At 43.2% G+C, this 24,549-nt stretch overlaps 2 protein-coding genes across 4 annotated transcripts; one reads left to right on the forward strand and one right to left on the reverse strand.

Moving 5' to 3' along the window:
* Positions 1-2,015: 2,015 nt before the first annotated feature.
* Positions 2,016-8,422, reverse strand: LOC141488388 (methylosome protein WDR77-like). Of its 2 annotated transcripts, XR_012468667.1 has the most exons (11): positions 8,018-8,422; positions 7,755-7,940; positions 7,303-7,444; positions 6,950-6,999; positions 6,205-6,275; positions 5,889-5,943; positions 5,083-5,154; positions 4,555-4,663; positions 4,179-4,247; positions 3,750-3,955; positions 3,377-3,463 (listed from the first exon to the last, which is right to left on the reverse strand). XR_012468667.1 is itself a non-coding variant. In XM_074188412.1 (10 exons), the coding sequence occupies exons 1-10, from the start codon at positions 8,268-8,270 to the stop codon at positions 3,307-3,309; spliced, it is 1,164 nt and encodes a 387-aa protein (XP_074044513.1). In that variant the 5' UTR covers positions 8,271-8,416; the 3' UTR covers positions 2,016-3,306. The 2 variants fall into 2 exon arrangements, 1 of the variants encoding a protein (XP_074044513.1); XM_074188412.1 differs by lacking the exon at positions 3,750-3,955 and having other exon boundaries at positions 2,016-3,463; positions 8,018-8,416.
* Positions 8,423-8,559: 137 nt separating this feature from the next.
* LOC141488389 (ATP synthase peripheral stalk subunit b, mitochondrial-like) lies at positions 8,560-18,569 on the forward strand. Of its 2 annotated transcripts, XM_074188413.1 has the most exons (7): positions 8,560-8,670; positions 8,795-8,831; positions 15,262-15,407; positions 16,199-16,362; positions 16,780-16,905; positions 17,546-17,725; positions 18,378-18,569. In XM_074188413.1, the coding sequence occupies exons 1-7, from the start codon at positions 8,631-8,633 to the stop codon at positions 18,459-18,461; spliced, it is 777 nt and encodes a 258-aa protein (XP_074044514.1). In that variant the 5' UTR covers positions 8,560-8,630; the 3' UTR covers positions 18,462-18,569. The 2 variants fall into 2 exon arrangements, with proteins under 2 accessions (XP_074044514.1, XP_074044515.1); XM_074188414.1 differs by lacking the exons at positions 8,560-8,670; positions 8,795-8,831 and adding an exon at positions 8,940-9,025.
* The last annotated feature ends 5,980 nt before the right edge of the window (positions 18,570-24,549 follow it).

The following is a 24,549-nucleotide window of genomic DNA, read 5'->3' on the forward strand; positions in this document are numbered from 1 at the left end:
TTAGCAGTCTCTGATACCTCTGATATCAATTCAGTTCAACATCACTGACAAAACTAGGAGTCTCTTTAAAGGATGTTGTTCAGACGCTTCCATATTACCTAAGACCAGTGAATGATGGGCCGCCAGGTGGCACAGTGGATGGAGCACCTGGCACGGAATCAGGACGACCCAAATTCAAATCTGCTCAGACTCCTACCAGTTGTGTGACCTTGGGCAAGTCTCTTAACCCTGGTACCTCACCAAAAATATCAGTGGAAACTCAGCGACCCAATTCCTTCTGTTAAATGAAGACAAAAACACAGATCGTACAGGTCTTTGAAAGGGTAAAGAAGTAACAAAAAGCAGCCCAGTTAAGGACTAGAAGAGCACCAGTCCATCCAGTCCACACCCAAATTCCCAGGGGATTCCTGCAGAGCCCCAGGCTCTCAGATCACTTGATCCCCTTACATTTTATATGGGAAAACTGAACCCTATAACGACTTGTCCACAGCCACACCACCAGTAGTTAATGAGTAGTCACTGTGTATTATCTTGAGAGGGACGCTTCACTTGCCCGGCTGTCTGAAATTTCCATCATTTTCTAAGGTAGGAGTTCATAACCTAGGTTTGAGAACTTGGAAATAGAAAACCACATTATTTAAACATAACTGGTTTTCCTTGGAATCCTACGTATTTGACATTTTAAAACATTTTAGGGCCACTGGCTTCACCAGGCCAAAACCAGCAGAGCACAAGGACTGTACCACAAGATTAAGTCCAACATTTCTTAGGGCCCTCCCTGCCTGGGTTGGTGTCTTCACACACCCATCAATTTTTAGGCTTTGTTCCCCCATATGTACCCACCAAATGTCCCGATTCAGCCACAGCCTTTTGGCCTTGAAGTTTTTTTAAAATATCTGCAAAGTAATAAGATTAAGTGATTTGCCCATGGTCAAATGATAAATCTGAGGCCACATTTGAACACAGGTCCTCCTGACTCCAGTGTAGGTGCTCTATCCACTGCTCTACTTAGCTGCCCCAGCATGGCATTTTCCTTCTCTCCTTGGAGGCTTTACTTTAACCATTTCAAAACCCACCAGTTGCTTCCTGCTTTGTATATCACACCTAACCCCACATTTCCATCACGTTAACCATTTTATGTCCATTTGGTCTATTTCCTTGTATCTAGCACCAAGATTAGCAGACCTCTGGTTTTTGAGTGAAAATACCTCTACCAATTTTGTGTTGTCAAATTCAGGACCACACTGCCTACACACTTGTACTGTCTGCAAAATTAAGTCAGTTCTAAGTAAACATCTGCTTGCTGATTGAGTCTGCATTTATGAAACTTTTGCCCATGACAAAAATTCCAGCAAAGCTTTTTCATCCCTGGTTTTCACAATTAATCCTATGCAGTTGAGTTTGCAAAACATCCTTAACATGCATGATATCTCACTGCAAATTCATAATCCTACATGTAATTATATGAGCATGTGATTCATAAATATGCTAACACTGATCTAGCTCCCATTGTCCAGGTACTGTGCTAAGTTTTACAAAGATCTTGCCTGATCCTCAACAACCCAGAGATCCCCATTGCTTTGATCCCCTTTGGACATTTGAGGAACCTGAGGCAAATAGAACAGATTAGCCCCAAGCCACATAGCCAGTGTTTTCAGCTGTGGCTCTGAATTCAGGTCCACCCTCCATTACCCCCACCCCACCCTCTTTCATTTATTATCCTCATTTCGATCCAAAAAGTATTTGATTCCTTCTAAGTGGAGATACAAAGAAAATGAAAAGTAGACCATGCCTCAGGCCTTAAAGACTAGAGAAAGCAACCATGAAATAATGTAACAAAGAAATTAGTTTAAGCCAGGGAACAAATGACTAAAAAAAAAAAAAAATCATTCCTCAGCTGTGTTAATCACTTGGGGAAAATACAAAACAAGAATAACCTTTGAGATTAGTGTGCAAAATGTCTTAACCTTTTAAAATAAACTACTGATCCTTAAAGATGGACAAAGAAACATTGATAACAATTTCCTAGAAAGGTTTAATCAAAGCCAATCAATTGCCAGTCAAGGTCCAAGTGCTCAAGCAGAGGCTGGTAAGCCTTGTCCTTTCCAGAAGATTCTGGTTTGGCTAAGGGTTGGGCTTAGGTGACTATTGAGGTCCCGTTTCAATTTCTGGATGCTAGGCATCTTATCAATTTAACAAGATTTGAACTACCCAAGGGATGAAAATTGTAGTGAGATTGCAAAGTAATTAACTCGAATTTCCTGTCTCTCCAGTGCCCTTTTGTAGTCTTAGTAACTAACACTGGTTGTGTGCCCACAACCCCTCTCCAAAAACACACAAGCTTCAAAATCATCACCACACACACACACACACACACACACACACACACACACACACACAAACCCCAAAACCCCGAAACAGAGAATTTTATTTCACGAAGTCATCTCAGATTCTCCATTGGGATGGTTCTTTGCAATGCAATCGCAATCCGGGACATGGCCCTAACTACAGCAAGCCACCTAGTCAGCAGAGTTTGGTATTGCAGAGGAGCAGATCCCCAAGCCCCCCTACCCCTTGTCTGTCAGTTTTGTCTTACCCCACCTCCCATTCTCTCAAAGTCCTAGAGATGACCCCAACCCAAGCCCAGTCAGCCCTCTGGCATCTATTCAAAAGAAAACACTAGAATAAGTTTCTTATGATTAGGGCAAGCAAGAAATCTTAGGTGCCAGGGCTGCCCTAGGAAGAGGGTCCCAAAGGCCTAGGAAAAACAATTCTTTTCTCTTCCTGCTTGCCAAGAAATGATTCATGTTAAAGGAAAGAAACTACACCTCAGGTGACTGAGGTAAGAGCAAGAGGATGTCCTAGGGCGGGGTAACCTAATGGTTATAAGTTTTTACAGTGTTTCACATTTTTGTCTCAGATCTATAACCACAGTAACTAAAAACCCTAAAGGACACGAGGAACATCAGAGATGCCCAAATCTCAGTTGGTTCCCAGTATTTTGCAAATTCCTCTCCACCAGAGGGAAATGAAAAGACACTTCTCTACTCCTTTATGTACATTTTGGGAAGGAGAAACAAGGGGAGGCAACTAGATGTGGGAATAGATGGTCCTGAATATCATTTTTTAAAAATTTAAATATAATCTAAAAAAATAAATGGCTGTCTCCTTAGGACCCTATAGGACTCCAAGAAGAGCAGCTCTAACAGATCAAACCTGCTACAGAGAGGACTCATCTTCCCACAAACCAAGGGGCAGGTGGGAATGGATTTGTAGGAGTTTGGCCTTTTGGACCTCAAATCCAATCTAGATGTTTCCACAAGAGGAACTGGGACTAGTAGGATCTGGGGGCATAACGTGGTGGAACACCTGATGGTCCCAGCCCACAGTAGTCAGCAGACACTGGTTGTGTGGGGACCACGTAGCATCTCTCACAAAGTCTCTGTGATCTCGGCTTCTGAACCTGGAAAGGAAAGAGAAAACAGCCTTTCATGAGGAGAAAGGACTAACGTGAAGGAGAAACACAATTCAGATGAGTCTGGAATGTGATTCGAAGACATCATATTTTACCACCTTACCACACCCAATGACGACAGGATCAGAGAATTTCGAAGCTGGTTATATTTGGACTATCCTGTCTAACTTTATCATGTTACAGAAGAGGAAAAGTCCCAAAACCAGTGTGTCCAAGTGAGCACTAGAACCCATGCTCCCTGGGGTTCCCCTACTGGACTTGCTGGCATACCCACCTGCTGCTCCTTAATGTGGTTGTTTCTTCACAGCACACTTTTTTTTTGCAAGGCAGTGTGGTTAAGTGACTTGCCCAAGGTCACACAGCTAGGCCATTATTAAGTGTCCAAGGCTGGCTTTGAACTCGGGTACTCCTGACTCCAGGGCCGGTGCTCTATCCACTGCACCACCTAGCCGCCCTTCACAGCACACTCTTGCTGAGACTCTGCCAATGCAAATGCTAGCTGCAGTTTGGCCTTCTTTCTTACTCATATCTCACATAGGTGATGAGGATAGCCCTTCTAACAACAGTTTTTAAAAGGGAAAACTAAAGTCCTGCCACCTGAACCACCCAAGGATGGGACCCCAGAGCCTGAGCAGTAACGCTGGATGACCCCCAGTCCAAGAGGAATTCTTGCATCTGGTCCACAAGTCTTTTTAATACTTACACCTCTGAAAGTTCGGAGTCGAGCACAACCACCGAACAGTCTTCACCAAGTGATGCCAGGTGGACAGTACTGTAAAGAAGAAAGGCCAACAACAGCCAAGCTGGTAGCTCCCAGACAAAACCCCTCACTCCTCTACTCACCCAGGAAGCGATGTTGGGCTACCACCCACAGGAAAGCTGGCCAAGGAGAAGGCTCAGGAAAGAGAGCCCAAGTCCTGGCCTGCAGGTCCAACACTAGCTGTATGCACAGTCTTGATGGCAACACTGCCCAGGCACCCTTAGGGAGAGATCCCCAACCCAAGAAACTGGACCTCCTAGGGTTCTTGTCCCCATTAACACCCATATCTGGCCCTCAGGGCAAAAGAGCCAGTACCTACCTGTGTGGTGAGAACACCAGTTTTGTGACACTCTGGGAGTGCACAGATGAGCTGAGGAGAGAGTCAGGGTTCTTGATGTCCACAAGGTAGACGGTGCCATTCTCATCACCTACAGGAAATGAAACAAGTCAGCATGTGTCTGAAAGGTCTCACTGCTGTTCTTAGCCTAGAATCGATACTCAATTACCCATTTTCTACAGTGCCTCTTTATGGGTTTCCTGTGGCCCATTTCAAATACAACTAGTCGCCCAATCAACTTTTCACTCCACAGCCCCAGAGTGTCATAAGCTTCCATGGTGTTCTGAGTGGCAGTGCAAATTTCAGCTAACATAAAAGGGGGCTCAAATAATCATTAAGGAGAGCGTGCTGCGGGTAAAAAGTCAAGGTGTTCTCCAAAGCTCAGCTCCAACCCTTCCCACACTTGCCTCCCACTACAGGACCAGATTCTATTAAAAATCATGGGCAGCCAACCTCCCTCCTGACCCCAGAGCCTGAGGTGCTCAAGAAATAAGCACCAAGACTTCTTACCAAAAGCAAAAATCTTATCCTTCTGAGGATGCCAAGCCACTGAGGTAGGAAGGTGATGGGAGATGTTTTGGTCTGAGAAAGTGAGAAAAGCAAAGGGAAATGAGCAGAATCAAAAGAATGTTATGTATATGGTAACAGCAACATTATTCAAAGAGTAACTGTGATTTGACTAAAGTAGTCAAATATTATTCCAAATCAAATACAAAAAAAGAAAATGCTATCCATCTCCAGAGAAAGAACTAAAAAAATCAAAGTATGTGCTATTTAGTTCCATATGTATGTATGTGTATATATGTATGTGTATATATATATATGCACACACACACACATATATATGTGTATTATATAAATCAAATGTTCTGTAATGCAAGATTGAGAAAAAGGAGACAACTCAGAACTCAAAACATTAACAAAAATAGAAGATTTTTTTTAAAGCAACAGAACTGAAAAATTCCCAGAGGCAGAAAAATCCTAACTGTTCTCCTGGACTACCCTTCTACATTTCAGCCTTGGGCCCAGTAACAGATACATTGTCCTCTGCTCCCATCCTTCTAGCCAAGAGAAGTAAATTGATAGGTTATTTTCATTCCCCTCTACCCTAAGGGAACCCAGGCCATTACCCCCTTTCCAGGACCCTGCCACCCGGTTTAAAAGAAATCTCTCAGAAAATTATAGCAATTTTTATATAGTCCTCAAATTGATAATGATTTCTGCACTTTAAGTTCTAATGTACTTAAATATACAAAAAAAACAGTTTTAACAGTCAAAGTCATCGGGTCTTTTCTAACTGCACCATTCAGACTCACCAACACGTTGAGCTGGCTTGGGGCACCGGATATCCCACATTAAAATTTTACCGTCCTAGAAGTAATAAAAGAATAAAATGCTTCATGATCAGCTTGGTGTAACAGAACATTGGTTTTAGAAAAGGCCCCAAGTTCATTGCCTAGCTCTGACACTACACCTGTGTGACTGCCCATGTTCTCCTTCCTGGCTCTCAGTTTTTCTGATGGTAAAAGAAGGGCCTCTCCTAGTTCCCAATTCCTAAGATGACCATTTTAGGCTCAAGCTGTACAAGTCTGCTAACCCTTTAAATGGAGGCAAGGGGAAGGGTCATCTCACCTCGCTGCACGACAGAAACTGAGACACCTTGTGGGGAGAAGCAGCAATGCAGGCGACTTGGCCAGAGTGAGCTGTGAAGAGAAGGTGGGCCATCACAACCCAGGGCAAGAAGCAAGACAAGTTTGCTGAAGCTGACACCAGCAGGAAAAAACCACTTGGCCTCAAGATGTGAATCTCAATTATTGTGCTTAAAGAGGCAGATGAGATACTGGCATGAGAGTTCTCATCCCCAGGACGAATTTGTAGAAATCAAAGGACGAGATGAATCACAGCCCTTAATTAAGGCAGGAAAGCTGCCCATCAGTTGGGGAAAGAGGCAGCCCTGGTGCTCCAGTCAAGGGGATGTGGGCTCCAACCCCACGTAGGGCCCTTCTTACTAGAGGAATTTGGGTCTGAATTTTCCCCTTTCTAAAGTAAAGGTTAGGTCATATGGTCTCAAGAGATCCTTTCCAACTCTAGGTCTAAGATCCTCAACTGCTTCTCCTGAAGGAAAACAGAACAACATAAGACTTCCAAGTTTTTAGGATGTGAAGGGCACCAGAAGCATGCTGCAGAGGCTGAAAACAGAGAAAACATGCTCTCCTTAAAGCGGGAGGATGAATAAGTGATCTTCTAATGACCCTGCAGATTCTAACGGGGCCTTACTCATTAATACATATGTAGCTTTTAGCATGAAACATCCAATCCAGAAACTCAAAGAAGCAAAATGGCAAAGATGGAAGTGGTGAGGGAAGACAACACTCACCTCTATAGGAGTTCAGCAATTTCTCTTCAGCAAGGTCCCAAACTTTGACACTAAAGGGGGAAGGGGGGAAAAAAAAAGAACAACCCTACGTACGTTCCTAAGTGGAACGTTATAAAAAGCACATTTTCAAGTATAGGCAGAAAAATACAAGTTAAAAAAATTCAAGGTTTCTCCTTTACTCCCTTCCTTACCTGAACCGCTCACGCTAAAGTCGGTTAGGAGGGCCTGCCTGCTGTTTTGAAGGTGTCCTCGTGCTCTGAATATCTTAATTTTTACCCAGCTTCTTTTAACGAAGGAACTAAGGTTACGCCAAAAGGAGCGGAGGGCGGGAGGTGAGAGGAGGAGGCACTCACCTGAAGTCTTTGCTGCCGCTGATGGCCTGTGTGCCGGGGAGCAGGACGTCAACGCTGGTCACTATGTCATCGTGCTCGTACTTGCAGAACTTGTTGACGATGAGGGTCTCACCCTCATCCAGCTCCCAGAGTTCCACGGCGCCTGCAGGACGCGGGGGCCACCTTTATTCGGGGGACCCTCCCTCCTTTAGCACCTCCTGGCTATCAACAAAGGGCAACTGCAGGATGGCAGCCGCCCCTCGCCCTACGGGTTTATGCCAGGGGGCCTTTCCCAGGGGTGCTGGGCAGGAAGGGGCCCGAGGGAAGGACTACAGCGTGCAGGGGAAGGGCTCTGGGGGCCGGGCGTGGCGGTGCGCAAGGCCGGGGAAGATGGCTCCTGGGCGCCGCGCCTGCGGGCACGGGCCCACCCCCCGGGCCTGGCTGCCAGGCCGGCCGGGCCCCGGGGCGCTCACCCGAGTCGGAGGCCACGAGGATGCCCCGCTCCCCCACCCAGGCCAGGTCGCTCAGCCCCGCTTCGATCTGGACTCCGGCCGAGCAGAAGCCTTCGTTGGGGGCCGTCTTGGGGTCCTTGAACAGCCAGAGGGAGCCGGCCCAGCTGCGGCCGCTCAGGCTGGAGGCGCCCAGCAGCAGGGAGCCGTCTGCGGGGAGAGGAGGGCGCGGTGAGCGCGGGCCGGGCCGGGCCGGGCCGGGCCGCGGGGCGGGGCCGCTCACCCACCCGAGCGGTAGCGCGCCGCCTCCAGCTGCCGCTCCATGGAGGCGGGCGCGTTGGGCGGCAGGCTCCATTCCGGGGCGGCGGGCGGCGCGCGGGGCTGCGCGTCGGCGGCCGGCTCGGGCTCCGGCGGCGGCGGCTGCGGCTCCGGCTCCGGCTCCAGCTCCGGCTCCAGCTGGGGCTCCAGCTGCGGCTCCGGCTCCGGCTCCGGCTCCGGCTGCAGCTGCGACTGCAACTCCGACTGCGACTCGTTCCGCATGGCCCAGGCTCCGGCTCCCCGCTCCCGGGCTCCGCTCCCCACGTGGTGCCCGCGCCCGCTCCCCGCCCCTCGGCGCGCCGGGGCCCGCGGCGCCTCTTCTCGCGAGAGTCGCCGCCCCGGCCGCCGCGCCGTCCGTTAGCTGCGGGCGGAGAAGCGGCGTCTTCCCGCCCCGCCCCCCGCCGCCCCGGCTTCTCTCGGGTTCTCGCGACGTCGGAGCCGGCGCGAGAAGAGCGGCGATTGGACGCGGCCGCCCCGCCGCTCTCGCGAGGCTTCCTCTCCGCCATCTTAGTGCGGCCGCTGAGGACGTCTCCCCGCCGGGTCACAGGGACGCGGAGGCTGCGGAGCGGACCCTCGTGCGACATGCTGTCCCGCCTGGCCCTGCGCGCCGCCGGCGCCGCGGGTGAGGAGCCCCCGGGGGCGCGGGGTCATCGCGGGGGGGGGGGGGGCGCGGGGAGGGCACGGGCGGGGGGCTGGGCCCGCGACCCCCGCTGACCCCCGCTGACCCGAGCTCTGTGTCCCCGCAGCTCCGGCGCTCAGGAACGCGGCCCCGCTGGCTCCGGGGTAAGTACCGCCGACGGGCGCCCCCCGCGGGGGCCGGGGCTCCGGGCTTCCCGTGCTGCCGCGGCCTGGAGGTGGCCGCGGCAGCCCGCCGGACTCGGGCTGCCCCTCCCTGGGTTGTTGCGAATGACCACCAGATGCAAAATCCCTGCTAAAAGCGGGCACTTTGGGACGCCCTGGCTAACGTTTTTATGGGGGTAAGCGACTTGCCCAAGGCCACACGGCCGGGTCAGCATTAAGTGTCTGAGGCAGGATTTGAACTCAGGGACCGGTGCTCTCTCCACTGCGCCACCTAGCTGCCCCGCTTGTTGGCTTTTCTGAACAGGGAGGTTTGTTAAATGTTGGATTAAAAGGAGCGTTCTGGGTATTTTGCGCCTTGTTTTCGGTCAGAGCGATAACATTTTGTCAAAATGAAAAAATTGACAAGACTGAAGAATGGTTCTGTTGGTCATAGTCTGGGGGCTCCGTGGACCGTTACGCTGGGAGAGAATGGGTAAATACGTCTTGTCCCTCGGAAAGGTGCCTGCAGTAGGTGTGCCCTGGGACTCTTGACCTTGGCCCTGTCCTGCCAGTAGCTTCCCGTTTCTTTCTTCCCAGGGCAGCTTAAAGACACTTTTTAGAATTCAAAACAGGACCTGCCCGAGCCTAGAGCAGCATCGGTGTGGAGTCTAGAGAGATCTGTCTAGTCTCAGGTTGATATATATAGAAGCTCTATGAATTTGGACAAGCCAGTGAGCATATACCTTCAACTTCCACTCTTACTAGTTATGTCCATTAGAGAACACATCTGCAGTACCTCCTTAAAAACCTTGTCTAGTTCAAATACTAAGATTTTCTAACCCTTTAAAACACTGAACAAATGTCTGGTCTATTTAACTTTTTCTTAATACCGTAAATGAATGACATACAAGGAATACTTACTAAATCAACTGGTAGATAACTAACTGTAGATCATTCCCACAGGAGAAAACATTATTGAAAGTAACTAAAAATATAAACTAAAAAAAATATTTACTATTCTACCCTCACATTTTAGGATAGAGTTCTAATTCCTAATTTTTTTAAGTTTTTTTAGTTTTGGGGGGGGGGTTTGCAAGGCAAATGGGGTTGTGGCTTGCCCAAGGCCACACAGCTAAGTAATTATCAAGTGTCTGAGGCCAGATTTGAACTCGGGTACTCCTGACTCCAGGGCCAGTGCTCTATCCACTGTGCCACCTAGTCGCCCCCTCCTATAGACTTTTTAACAGCTGATCAGGAGGCTAAGAGAGGTCACTCACTTTTTGGCTTCTCTCATTCTGCATCTAGGGCAGTCTTCATTCAGTTGAAAGTTTAAAAATACTACTGCTCTTTTGGATGTACAACTGAGGTGCCTCCATCCTTTACCTGCCCCTCTCTGAGCCTGACCAAACATGGATCTCCAGCTAAACCCACTTGGTCATTATTCAGGCCTCGATAGCTTTACAGTGAATGTAAATAACAATTATTTCCCTTTCCTCAAATCGAAATCACCTGCCTGTAATGGCCTCACCCACCTGATGTCATGGTCTTCTTTGAGACCAAAGGACAAACGTTAATCAATCCATCCCATCTTTGAAATCATATTCCAGGAGAAACTACCCAAGGTCACAGCGAAAGGGCAATCCAGGAATACCTTGGGAAGAGGGGCATTCTGCCTGCCTGCAAACCCTTGATTCTTCCCAGCCTAGTGGTTCTGAAGAAGAGAGGGAATTAGGAAGAGGATCTATGCAGGTTCTGACATGAAAGTATGAGGAGAGATCTGCATTCCTTGTATTGTCCTGACATAGCTGCTTATATCGTATAAACCCACACACTCCTAAGAGCACTTAAATTGCATTCGGGTATGTTTCAAAAACCCACGGTGAATAGAACATTTAGGATGACAGGGTATTGTTTCAGAAAAATTCAGATAGTCTGCAAATTTAACAAATATAAATGTAAAGAAGCCCAGCACTTATTTTGAAAAGGTGATGCTGAATTCAGAATGAGAGAGACATAGATATCTTGTTGTCATTCATTCATGGGAGAGACAAAAGCTAATGAGATTGTGGAGCATAAAAAGTAATTTAGCAGGGCAGCTAAGTGGCACAATGGGTAGAGCACTGACCCTGGAGTCAGGAGGATCTGAGTTCAAATGTGGTCTCAGACACTTAACAGTTACCTAGTTATGTGACCCTGGGCAAGTCATTTAACCCCATTACATTGCCCCCCAAAAAAGTAATTTAACAAAGGGGAAAGTTGCATAGGAAGATTAGGATAATTCTCTTCTGTAGGAACCTTCTAGGAGAGATTTTGTTCTAGAATTCAAAGGAGAGAACTAGGACCAGTGGGTAGAAGATGGTAGAAACCAGATTTTCATTTAACATAAAGAACTCCTAACAATTAGACATGGAATTTAGACTGTCTAGAAAGAAAACAGACTTCTGTTGTAGGATGTGTTCACAGAAGGCTATCAAGATATTGAAAGTTGTTAAGCAAGTCAGATTGGTTAACCTCAGGAAGAGAGATATATTTCCCCCCCCTAATTTTACTTCCCTCCCCCCCACCCCCCACAGAAAGCAATCCATCAGTCTTTACATTGTCCATTATTTCTTTTTTTTCTTTTAAATTTATCTTTTATTCTCATTTTGTGCAAATGTTTTTTTTTACATTAATAAAATATTCTTGTTTACAAGTAAACAAAATACCCCTCCTCCCCCATGAATATAGATAGACTTGTTTGGGTGAAAAAAGTAAATGGGAGAGAAAAAAAATAAAATAAAAAAATAATAATAGTAATAATTGTAGGTATGGTCAGGTGGCGCAATGGACGAAGTACCAGCCCTGGAGCCACAAGCACCCAAGTCCATATCCAGCCTCTTAAACCCAACAATCACCCAGCCATGTGACATGCAAGCCACCCGATCCCCACTGCCCTGCAAAAAAAAAAAAAAAAAAGACCCAAAATAAAATAAAATAGTAATAATAGTAGGGGTGGCTGGGTGGCAGACAGAGCATTGGCCCTTGAGCCAGGAGCACCTCGGTCCAAATCCGGCCCCAGACACCCAAAGATCACCCCGCTATGTGGCCCCAGGCAGACCATCCAGCCCTACTTGCCCTGCACCCTCCCCCAAATAATCATAACAAAAAATGTGCTTGAGTCTTTGTTCCAACACCAACAACTCTGTCCTGGGTGGATCTCATTCTTTATGATAAGTCCATCACAAAAGTTATTTCCATATTTTTCCAACATTGCCATTGCTGATCGCAACTCCCTCCTTTCTTATTTCTCCACTACCATGTACTCTATTTTCTCTCTCCTTTCACTATGACTCTGCTGTAGGGTCGCTGAGTGGCACAGCAGACAGATCCCTGGTCCTGGGGCCAAGAAGCCCTGAGCCCCCATACCACCCCTTAGGCCCAGAATCCACCTGGCCCTATGGTCCTGGGCAGGCCATCCAATCCCAGCCCCTTGCAAGAAGTAAGAAAGAAAATGTGCTATATCTGGCCACTCTCCCACCATGGTCCATCCTCTCCTCCTTTATTCACATCCCCACCCCTTCCCCCTGCTGCCCCCTCCTTCTTACTCCAGATGTCTATACACCATTGAGTATATATGCTGTTTCCTCTCCTAGCCACCTCTGATGAGAGCAAAGGTTCCCTCATTCCCCCTTGCCTCTCCCCTTCCATATCATTGCAATAGCTCATTGTAATAAAAAAAAATCTTATGTGAAATATCTTGGCCTATTCCCTCTCTCCTTTTTCTTTCTCCCATTCCATTTCCCTTTTTTTCTATCGACTCCATTTTTACATCATATTTTATCTTCGAATTCAGCTTTCTCCTGTGCTTCAACTATAAAAGCTCTCTCTACCTGCTCTATTAACTGAGAAGGTTCATATGAGTATTATCAGTGTCATTTTTCTATGCAGGAATATATGCAGTTCATCCTCATTAAGTCCCTCATATTTTCCCCTTCTCCAATCTCTATGCTTCACCTGAGTCCTGTATCTGAAGATCAAACCTTCTGTTCAGCTCTGGCCATTCCAACAGGAACATTTGAAATTCCCCTGGTTCATTGAAAGTCCATCTTTTTCCCTGGAAGAGGACATTCAGTCTTGCTGGGTAATTCATTCTTGGCTGCATTCTAAGCTCTCTTGCCTTCCCGTATATTGTATTCCAAGCCCTACGAGCTTCCAATGTAGCTGCTGTTAAGTCCTGTGTGATCCTGACTTCAGCTCCATGATATTTGAACTGTGTCCTTCTGGCTGCTTGTAATATTTTCTCTTTGACTTGGGAGTTCTGGAACTTGGCTATAATATTCCTAGGGGTTGGTTTTTTGGGATCTCTTTCTCTGGGGGATTGGTGGATTCTCTCCATTTCTATTTTGCCCTCTGCTTCTAGAATATCAGGGCAATTTTCCTGTAGTAATTCTTTGAAAATGATGTCAAGGCTCTTTTCCTGATCATGATTTTCAGGTATTCCAATAATTTTTAAATTATCTTTCCTAAGTCTGTTTTCCATATCAGTTGTTTTTTCACTGAGATATTTCACATTTTCTTCTAATTTTTCATTTTTTTGGTTTTGAAGTATTGATTCCTGATTTCTGGTAAATTCATCAATCTCCCTGAATTCTATGTCTGAAGGATTTGTTCTCCTCAGAGAGTTTTCTTATCTCTTTTTCCATCTGGCCAATTTTGCTTTTTAAAGCATTCTTCTCCTCAATAACTTTTTGAACTGTTTTATCCATTTGACCTAAGCTGGTTTTTAGCATGCTATTTTCTTCAGCATTTTTTTGGATTTCCTTGACTAAGCTGCTGACTTCATTTTCATGTTTTTCCTGCATCTCTCTCCTTTCTTTTCCCAGTTTTTCTTCCAACTTTCTCATTTGATTTTCAAAGTCTTTTTTGAGCTCTATCATAGCCTGAGCCCAATTTCTGTTTTTCTTGGAGTCTTTAGATGCAGGAGCTTGTGCTTCCTCATCTTCAGACTGAGTATTTTGATCCTTGGGCTCATTTGCAAAATATTTCTCAATAGTCTTTTCGTTTCTCTGCTTGCCTATTTTCCCATCCTGGGCCTGGTTTGGGGTGTTTCTTGAGCTTTGGGGACACTCCCACAAGGGTCTCAGTGTGTGCTGCTCTGTCCTCCCTCCTGGTCTGTGAATGACCATAAGCGCCCCCCTATGCCACGGGGCTGGGGGGGGGGGCCTAGACTGTGATCAGGATCTGAATGTGATCAGAGTCCTGTTCCTGGGGCAGAGGACAGAGCTCCCGCAGTCTCTCTTCACTCCCCTCCCTCAGCTCAATGGGCTCATGCCCTGGGGCCTCCTGCTTATGGGCTCCACCTGCTTCTGTTTCCTGGATCAGCTAGGGAAAGACCAAGCTGCTTGCTGTGTGCCCTGAGGGCTAGGCTGGCTCTGGCAGAGGTCCCCCGCTGTTCCCCCACTTTGTGCCCAGTGCTCCCGGGTGTGCAGCTCAGGAGACTCCCCTGCTGCTGTGAGCTGAGACTCCCAGCGCCCTGGGGCTGCCTCCGGGAGGCTGAGGTTCTTTGACTCTGGCGGGCCGCCTCTTCAGTCCCCGGGAGCAGTGTTTCTGCTCTTTTCCCAGTTACCTTGAGTAGGAGAACTGCCTCACTGGGTCCCTTTGTGGGTTCTGTCTCTGGAAAGTTTAGTTAGAGTCCTTAGCTGTTGAATTTTATCAGAGAACTCCTAAGACTCATCCCTTCTTATGGCCATCTTGGCTCCGCCCCTCGAGAGATATATTTAGTTGACTGGACTAGAGGGCAGATCTGTGGCCCATCCAGTACTGTCAGTTCTGTCTGTTGGGAAACTAACCAAGTCAGCCCCTCCTTTTTGATATCTACTGATGTTTCATGTATCTTGTTATTTGTCATTTAAAAACACACTACTTGCTTTGTATAAAATTTACATTAAGCACATTTGACATTAAAACATCTATTTTAACTTGACTTTATTCTCTTCATTTCCTGCCCCTTCTTGCCCTCAGTTCTGAACTCCATGGCTTTCCATCCCTCCTCCCTAAAAAGAAAAAATAGACATGTGGACACTTCTATCAACACAGGGTGGGGGAGAGGTAGTGGCTTGACTTAAGACAAAGAAATGGATAGAGAAGACTTTGCCCCATTCTACCCAGTGTGTGTCTGTCTTCTGTCAGTTTATGCTCATGTATCACAGTAGAGTGTATTCTTGTCCAGTTCCCTATATTTCTGCCCCCCAGAGGTTCTTCCTCTCAGTTGTGGCCCACTCCCCATGACTGACCCCAATCTAAGTGTTCCTTCTGTTCTCACTCTATCTCCAGCCTCTCATGTCCTTGAATCCTCTGTCCCTACCTCTACCTTATTCCTTCCCTTCCCCATGTCTGCAGACAAATTCATATTACATAAAAGATCTGGAAAACAATTCAGTTTTTCTCTTTGCAGGGTGCTCCAAGCAACCAGAATTTTTCACACAGCTTCTCCCCGTCTGGCTCCTTTGCCTCCTCTTCCTGAGCATGGAGGGAAAGTTCGTCATGGGTTGATTCCTGAGGAATTCTTTGAGTTTATGTATCCTAAAACTGGAGTTACAGGTAAGCAATCTTTCCTGCAGAAATGTTTCAGTGTGATGTTTGCAATGGCAATAATTTTGGGTTTATGGCTTGGTGTCATTTCTGCCTTTTCATTGGATAAACCAGAAACAAAAATCGGGTCCTTTCTAATTTATATCCTCCTTTAAAGATTGTAACCTGTTTATTCTTGACTTACTCTAACCAAAACTTGGTGCTGTGACTACTGACATCTGGAAACTAAATATTCCTGGACTTTGTAAAGTCTGGCATTATTTCTTCATCCAGTGAAGTATTTAAGGATATACCATGTGCACGATAACTTCTTTGATGAATAGTCAATAAAGTCAAAGTTTACTAGACATTTAGGGAAATAAAACATGTAGAAGTTAAGAAACTGTTTAGTGTCTAATTGCCAAAATGAGTAGCTTAAAATAAATCAATAGACAGCAACGTTTCTGGAAAGTCCTCTCAAGCTAGAGAAGTGACTATTACCTAAGTATAGAAGATTTGCACTACTGCAACCCCCTCTGGCAGGATCATGATACCTTTTTCAGGTATTTTTAGTGCCAAGGTACTATAAAAATAAAGTACAAAATAAAAATAGGCATGTCTAGATTTCACATAAACCCATAAACAGTTTTGAAACTGTTAAGAAATTACTTTGACAACAATGTTTATTATGTATCCTTGATTTGTAATTTTCTGAATGATAGGGTTTTATGCACTACTGTAAATTGATTTTTTTTAAATTTTACTAGTTATCCTAGCCTCCAGTCATTATGAAGTCTCATTCAGTTTTTTTTTTCTTTCAGGTCCTTATGTATTGGGCACAGGACTTATCCTGTATTTCCTCTCCAAAGAGATCTATGTTATTACTGCTGACACATTTGCTGCCATATCAACATTGGGGCTCCTCATTTATATAGTTAAAAAATATGGTTCCTCAGTAGCAGCTTTTGCTGATAAACTCAGAGAGGTATGAATGGAAATTTGGTTTTTCTCATTTTGATTTTTGAACAGAAATTAGGAATTAGGATTTGGATTTAAATATATATTTTGACGGGAACAATTTAGTGAGAAAATGATGCAATTATTGCAGACTTTTCTACTAATATCACTTAGCAGTGGCAATTCATATCTGTAACCTGAATGACAGGTCAGATCTTATGGAGTCATTTTCCATATTTAGTAAAATTCTTGATTAATTTTTAGTTTTAAGTTGATTTCCACATGTTGGGATGCTATCTCTTCATCTTTGACTTGTGTACAAGTTACATGTATTTTTTCTTCACTTTGCACACAAATGCCCTATCTTTGAAAGAGAAAAGTTAATCAGTGTTTATTATTATCATTGACCCCTTCACTAATCTTTTCATAAATCTCTGAATTGCAGGACCAGTTGGCTGAGGCAGAAGGGCTAAAGCAGAATTCTATGAAAAATATACAAGATGCAATTGACATGGAAAAGCAACAGCAAGCCTTGGTTGCCAAGCGCCACTACCTTTTTGATGTCCAAAGGGTAAGTCTATTTAGGAGTGGAAAAGCACTTTTCCCCACATGAGAAAATTGGACCTTCTGGGAATACACTGCTAGACTGAGGAAAAACAAAATCTCACTAGGTGTGTCTGACAGGTAGAAACTGATAATTCTTTTTTTTAAGAGAATTTTGAAATTTAAGTAATTTGGAAATAATTATATTCAATTTATTATTTCATTCACTTCTGCCATATGCTAATAACTCCAAGTGACAAAAGCAGGTTCTTAGAACATGAACAAATCAAAAATGAGATATTTGGCCAGCCTTAAAAATTACCTAGCTGTGTGGCCTTGGGCAAGCCACTTAACCCCATTTGCCTTGCAAAAACCTAAAAATAAAAAACCTAGTCTCTCAAGAGCACAGGTCCTTGTTTGTCGAGTTGTTTTATTACTCAAACATATCAGGGATAACCTACCCCTTGACATGTGGTTGATGTTGCACCCAATTTGTTAAGATATTTATTTCCACAATCAATAAATATTAAGGAAAGCAACCTACAAAAAAACTTCTTGTCTTTTGTATAGAATAGGAAAGAATGATGTTCATGATGTTCTCCTGGCACAAATCTTAAGAACAATAATGTTGTTCTTTAGCAACAACTGAGCTTTCTTGCCTTCTTTAGAATAACATTGCCATGACACTAGAAGTCTTTTACCGTGAGAGGCTGCACAAGGTATACACAGAGGTAAAGAATCGCCTGGACTATCAAATTGCAAAGCAGAACATGATGCGACGCAAGGAACAAGAACATATGATTTCATGGGTGGAGAATCATGTGGTGAAGAGCATTTCTGCTCAGCAGGTATAAGATTTTTTTGTCATGCCTGATGAACATAGGTCCTGGGAGCTGTAGATGAACAGGGAACTGGCCAGAGGTCTTTAGGATGAAGAAGGTGAAGCTGCCCTGGTCATTTCATCTGGAGAAGGACATAATCAGAAGAAAACCACTCAAAAAACTTCATAAAATTCCTATGGAATATACTTCCTGCTTTAATAAGGAAGAAGGTGGAATAAAGTATAATTATTTCCACGACTATTTACATGGAAGAGATTAGCTTTATAGCAAGCATCAGTATCTGGGGTTTGGGAGCAGGGTCAAAAAAGAAAGAATATGGTTGGAATATGCCTAAGGGTTTCAGGAGCCAGTGATCACTTCAGTATGACACAAGTATTTTCAGTACTCAGAGGGCTATTTGCTCTCAAGTTATTTTCCCACTCTTCATCTTCATTTCCCTTCCCAGGTTAAATTAGTCATCCTATACCTTAGTTGTGAAGCTGCAATGGAGAATCTATGTTGAGGGTTCAGTTGTTAGTTGGACCCTGTAGGTCTCAGAGAGTCATAGAATTTCAAAATTAGAAGGGTCTTAGAGCTGTCTTATCTACCTAACTACCAGCCTAAGTAGATGTTGAGTATTTCATGTAAAGCTGACCCAATTTCTCTCTCTTTATCATAGGAAAAGGAAACAATTGCCAAGTGCATCGCAGATCTGAAGTTGCTAGCAAAGAAGGCACAAGTCCAGTCACAGCCAATTCTGTGAAACTATATATTTCATCATTCATAATTAAGAAGCAAAAAACCCAGTTTTTACTAGCAGTGTAGAAGCTGTATACTTTGTGACCTTCAATAAAAAAAAATCTTTCTCTGAGTATTGTATTGCCATTCCTCCTAAAACAGCCTACACCTTTCTTAGAGGTTTGAGGTCTGGAAATAGGAGAGTTATTGTTATTTTATTGAAAGGTCTCCTTCCAACCCAACTACTTCATTGAAAAACTTTAAGGAAGTTTAGAACACTACCAGAAGTTTTCAAATGACATCACAAACTACAAAAGAGATTTGTTGTGTCCCCATTGACTTACATTATAATCACCCCAAGAATATAGTTTGGTGTGTTAAATAAGTAAATCACATTAAGATAAAGTGCTGTGATTATGCTATTGAGTCATTAAACTTTATGGTCATTCTTAAAAGGATATAGTAACAGGGCGGCTAGGTGGCACAGTGGATAAAGCACCGGCCTTGGAGTTAGGAGTACCTGAGTTCAAATCCAGTCTCAGACACTTAATAATTACCTAGCTGTGTGGCCATGGGCAAGCCACTTAACCCCATTTTCCTTGCAAAAACCTTTAAAAAAAAAAGGATATAGTAAAATATACTCCATAATTTCCAATTCCCCTCATTTCATGGGACTTAGTATTTCAGCAACCACCATGACTTCATTTTTACTTGAATTGAGCTCCTAAGCTAATTACGGTGATCCATAATTAATACTAAAAAGTAAATTTCCTGATAAATAACTTATTCACCAGGGATGTCTCTTTGGATATATTCTGCCTTTTACTTTATAACTCCCCAAGTTAAGAAAGTTTGTTTCTTATAAGACTATCTGAGGAAAAACCTCAAAGTTTAAATAATCCATTAGTTTTGCTTTTTTGCCTAGTCATGAAGTGGCAGAACTGAATGTGAACCCTGAGTCCTTATTTCTACTACACCATGTGCTTCAAGGATAAGATGCATATTTTGTATTAGCCTGTTTGGTATTTAAAGCCTTTCTGAGCTGACTCCAGCTACCCTATCCAAGCCAATTCATCTCATCAGCTTACGTTCCTACCAGGTCTGCCTAATTGCTTTTCCCATGGAAGATGCTCTGTCTCCTGCCCTGGTCCCTTGACCCACCCAGTTCAACTCTTGAGTTGACTAGCTTCCTCCAAGCTCAAGAGTCATCTCCTGTAGGAAGCCTTTTCTTTCCCAGTTGCAAATGCTTTTCCTTCCCTGTCCTGCCTGAAGTTACTTTGTACCTATTTGCTTGTTGTTTCCCTTCAGTAGAAGGCACAGACCAATTCATTTTTTTCTTTGTAACTCCTAGGCCTAATATGAGTAGGCATTTAATACAAATTTAGTTGAGAGTCTTTGTCATTTATCTTGGTGAAAATCAGTTGTATTGCATTATTCTGATGAACCATTTAGTAGCCCTGTAGAGGAAATGAAGTTAGGGTGGCTTTCTTATTAAATCACATTTGCTTGTAATGGTCACTTCATTTTGGGGTTAACAAACCATTTAGTCTTTATGGAATCCTGCCTGAAATTTAAAAAAAAAATGAGGGGATCGGACTAGGTCCTTTCCAGCTCTGAATCTTTGATCCAATCACAAAGTTCAAGGGAAGGGGATGCTGGAATCACTTTATAAGTGCTTTTGGTGTTGGGGTAATTTGTTCTGGTCATATTTGTTAGGTCATTTAGGATTGATATAGGGGCTTTTGATTTTTTTTTTAAAGAATGGGCAGCTAGGTGGCGCCGGCCCTGGAGTCAGGAGGACCTGAGTTCAAATACAGCATCAGACACTTAATAATTGCCTAGCTGTGTGACCTTGGGCAAGTCACTTAACCCCATTACCTTAAAAAAAATTCACCTTTAATTAAGGCAGAATGGTATAATGGGAAGAGCACTGGACTTGGAGTCAGAATGACCTGAGATCAAATCCCAGGTACAGTCACTAGCTATCATGGTTTACCAAGAACTCCAGCTTTGGCTAACAGACTTGGGGGACTGATAAGACCAAGAGGAAATTATGAGACCTCTTGGAATTGGTAAATCTGATCATCTTGTCTTAGTCTTCATCTTTCTCAATGCTGCATTTGACAGTGGTGACCACCCTTTCCTCAAGGATATTCTTTCTGGGTTTTGATTCCATTTCTTCCTCCTGATTCTCCTACCTATCTATCCATTCAGTCTTTGCTGGTACATCATAGATCCCCTAACTGGTTGTTTTCAAGGTTCTGTCCTAAGTCCCTCTTCTCCCTGGATATCAGAGGTTCTTAATCTGAGAACCACAGAGATTTCAAGGAGACCATGAATTTAAATGAGAAAATTATATTTTAATTTTTATTAACTTCTAAGAAACTTAACAAAAACATTGTGAAAAGGTCTCATAGTTTTCATCAAATTGCCAAAAAAGTTCATGACACAAAATTAGGTAAGAATCCTTGTTCTCTATATTCTTTCAGTAACCTCACCAACTCCCATAGTCTTGTCATCTCTATGTAGATGTTTCAGCTACCTGTTCAGCTTCCAATTAATCCACTAAGAGTCTAACATTTCAAAAGGGATGTCCCATAGACATCTTAAACCCAGTATGCCCAAGACTGAAATCATTATTTTTGCTAAACTTGCTATTTTTCTTACTATTACCATCATTCCTGTCTCCCATGTTCAAAGTTTTGGACTCTGCATCATCCTTCATAACCTGCCAAACCTTGGGGTTTCTATCTTCACAGCACAATGATGTTTGTCCTTTGTTCTCAAAGACCACCATAATATCAGGGAGGTGATGCCAGGACAAGCAGGTGAACAGAATTTGAGTGAGGGGCCGCTGTGCTAAATCACCAGTCTCACTTTCTCCTCCGAACTCTCTGGATTCAGTGACCAGATATAAATCAGGATGACTGGAGATAGCACTAAATATGAAGCAATCAAGTTTAAGTAACTCACCCAAGGTCACACAACTACTGTCTTAGATGGGATTTGAACTCAAGTGCTTCTGACTTCAAGACCTGTACTTCACCCTCTGCTCCATCTGGCTGCCAAATTTTTTACAGTTGATCATTGAACAATATTATTTCCCGGCATGATGATCTCCTAGTTCTCACTCCATTTTGCAAGTTATACATCTTCCCATTTTTGTTTTTTTTTAAACCATTCCCTGAGTATTTCTTATAGTACAATAGATCTTCAACTCAAGCACAGCCCAATTTGTTAAGCCATTCCCCAATTCTTGAACATCTCCTTGATTTCTTTGCCACCACAAAAAGAGCTACTATAAACATTTTTGTACATAGAGGTCCTTCTCTTTGATCTCTTAGAGACATAGATCTAGTAGTGGCTTTGCTCACTCAAAAGATAGGCAGTTTTGTAGCCTTTGGGACATAGTTCTAAATTAGCCTCCAGAAAGGTTGAATCAGTTCATGACTCTACCAACAATACATTATTTTCTCTACCAACAGTGCTTATTTTCTCCCATTCCTTCGATATCTTGTCGTTTCTGATAGGTGGTACATCAGTTATTTACATTTCTCTAATCAATAGTGATTTAAAGCATTTTTTCAAATGTCTATAGATACCTATGCTTTTTTTCCCTTTTTCCTTTTTGCAAAGCAATGGGGTTAAGTGACTTGCCCAAGGTCACACAGCTAGGTAATTATTAGGTGTCTAAGCTATTGCCCCCAATAGCTCCAATTTCCCTTTTCCTGAGGCAGGATATTATCCAAAGAGATAAAACTCTCTCAGAGGAAGTAATCTCCTTATATATGTCCAGGGCTGGTGCTCTATCCACTGTGCCACCTGTGCCCCAATTTCTTCTGAAATCAACCTGTTCATATTCTTTGACCATTTAACAATTGAGGAATGACTCATTTTAAAATTTTGATTCATTTCCCTTTTAGTAAATTATAATTTCCCTATTATCTTTTAGTTAAGTCTAGTTCTGCTTTTGCTTTATCTGAGATTGATTGCTATCCCTGCCATTTTTACTTCAGATGAAGCATAAACCACTGAGTCAGAGCTCGACCAAAAGCAAAAACTCCCTGAGTTTGGTCATGCTTTTCCTCTTTAGTGTAATTGCTTTTATTCCTCTTTCATCTACTTCCCTCTCTTCATTTAAATCCTATCTGCTGTTCAAGACCTAACTCAAATTAGCTTTTCCTAATTATAAGAGGATTTCCTTATTCTCTCAACCCCTACAGCACATTTAGTATAATACCATCACAATGTAGTTATTAACTACACTTATGGACTAATGTTCATACAATTCTATTTTTTCTGGATCTTGTCTCCTCAGTTATTACCTCTAGAATACAAATTCCTATGGCCTTTAAAGCTGTCATAAAGTCTGACAGCCAAATCCCCTTATTCTTTGGAAATTAGACAATGCTGAAGGAAAATATATTCATAATTGGGGAAGGATTATTCAACCATGATAAAGCATTGAAATTCAAACTGAGCCCAGTTTCCCATGTCCTTGGTCTGTGGCCATAAACCAGAGGGAGGAGCTCCAACCCTTCAAGTCCTAGCTGTTTTGTTCTCATGAAAGAAAACTATGTCAGTGGCCTAAGGTTCGTTGTCTTAAGTCACTTCTCACAATTTAGTCAATGCTTTTAGGAACTTAGATGGTTTAGATCATATTTTTAATACTGATATTGGCTATGGTTTCTTTAAACATTAATTTTTATGTATACATATATATGTGTAATAAATTTTTACTTTTGCTTTGTTTTAAAGTATGATTGCTGCTTTTTTGATGTATCTACTGTATAATCAATTTTGTTCCAACTTTTAATTCTACATATGTCTTTGTTTTTAAGATGTGTTTCTTGTAACCAACAGATTGTGGGGTTTTTTTTTATTCAGTGTTACTTTTTTTCCTTTTACTGACTTGGATACATTCACACGAGTTATGAGTTTAGTTTGTTTTCCTCCATTTTTGTCTGTACCATTGCTTACGTTTATTTTTGTTTTTTAAGTCAGCTTTTTTTGGTTCTTTTCCTTTTAAAGCATCATTTTGTCTCTCAGATTAGTTTTAATCTACTTTGATGCAATCCTATTCCCATAGTCTCTCTTCTACAATGGTCACCATACTCTTCCCTTTTGTTAAGCCTTTGCATGTTTTGTGGATTTACTTATTGGTATCATTCTTTATATAATTTGTTCTTGCCCCCCCCTTTCTCCTGTTAGTGATTAGTTCAAAATCTCCCCTCCTCGCCTTTTGTTAGTTTTACTTTTCAGCACTTTTCCAAAAAAAGATTTTAACCTTGTATCTTCATTTTCTTCTCTATTCTGAACTTTTATTCTTTGATTCATAGACTAGTTTCCTTTTAATTTTTGTGTTATTCATTAAAGTTTCTGAAGTACCAAATCTGAGCTACTTTTTGAAGTTTTGTCTTTGTAGATATTATTCCATTGTCCCCCTTTTCTGTTCTTTTTCACTCAAAGTAGAAAGTAATGATAAAAGCATCATCCCATAGCAGAAATTCTGTATCACAAATTATGTGGATCAGTTTTAGCTCCTGGCCTGCTCATGATCATTCTCCTTACTAGTTGATGCTAGGTGGTCTACTCTCTGGGTCTATGTCCTCTCACTCTTATGCATGCCTGTTGCCCCCAATAGCTCCAATTTCCCTTCTCCTGAGGCAGGATAATTATCCAAAGAGATATAACACACTCTCAGAGGAAGTGGTCTCTTTATATATCTATTCCCCTTGACCAGACAGATGCATTATAAGGTCCCTATCTTTCAGTATCATTGGAAAACTCTTCCAAGGAAGCTTCTTCCCCTTTGATTTGAAACCTGCCCTCCACTTTCCCCTAGTCCCAGTCTCTCTCCCATTCTTCTATTGCCTTTCTTCTTGTCCAGTTACAAGGGTTGGTTATCTTCATTGTTTACCCCTTGCAACTGATTACAGTACATCACCCATTCTACTCTATGTTCTACTTTTTTCTTTATTCACCTTCCTATTCTAAATATAATTGCATGGAATACATTGATCCATTTATGGGGAAGATAGGAAGGTTCAGTCTAAGGTGATGCAGTCTGAGGAAACAAATAAATGCTAAATGACTTCAACATCATTAATATT

Source organism: Macrotis lagotis, chromosome 5, assembly GCF_037893015.1.
Source record: "Macrotis lagotis isolate mMagLag1 chromosome 5, bilby.v1.9.chrom.fasta, whole genome shotgun sequence".
NCBI lineage: Eukaryota > Metazoa > Chordata > Mammalia > Peramelemorphia > Peramelidae > Macrotis > Macrotis lagotis.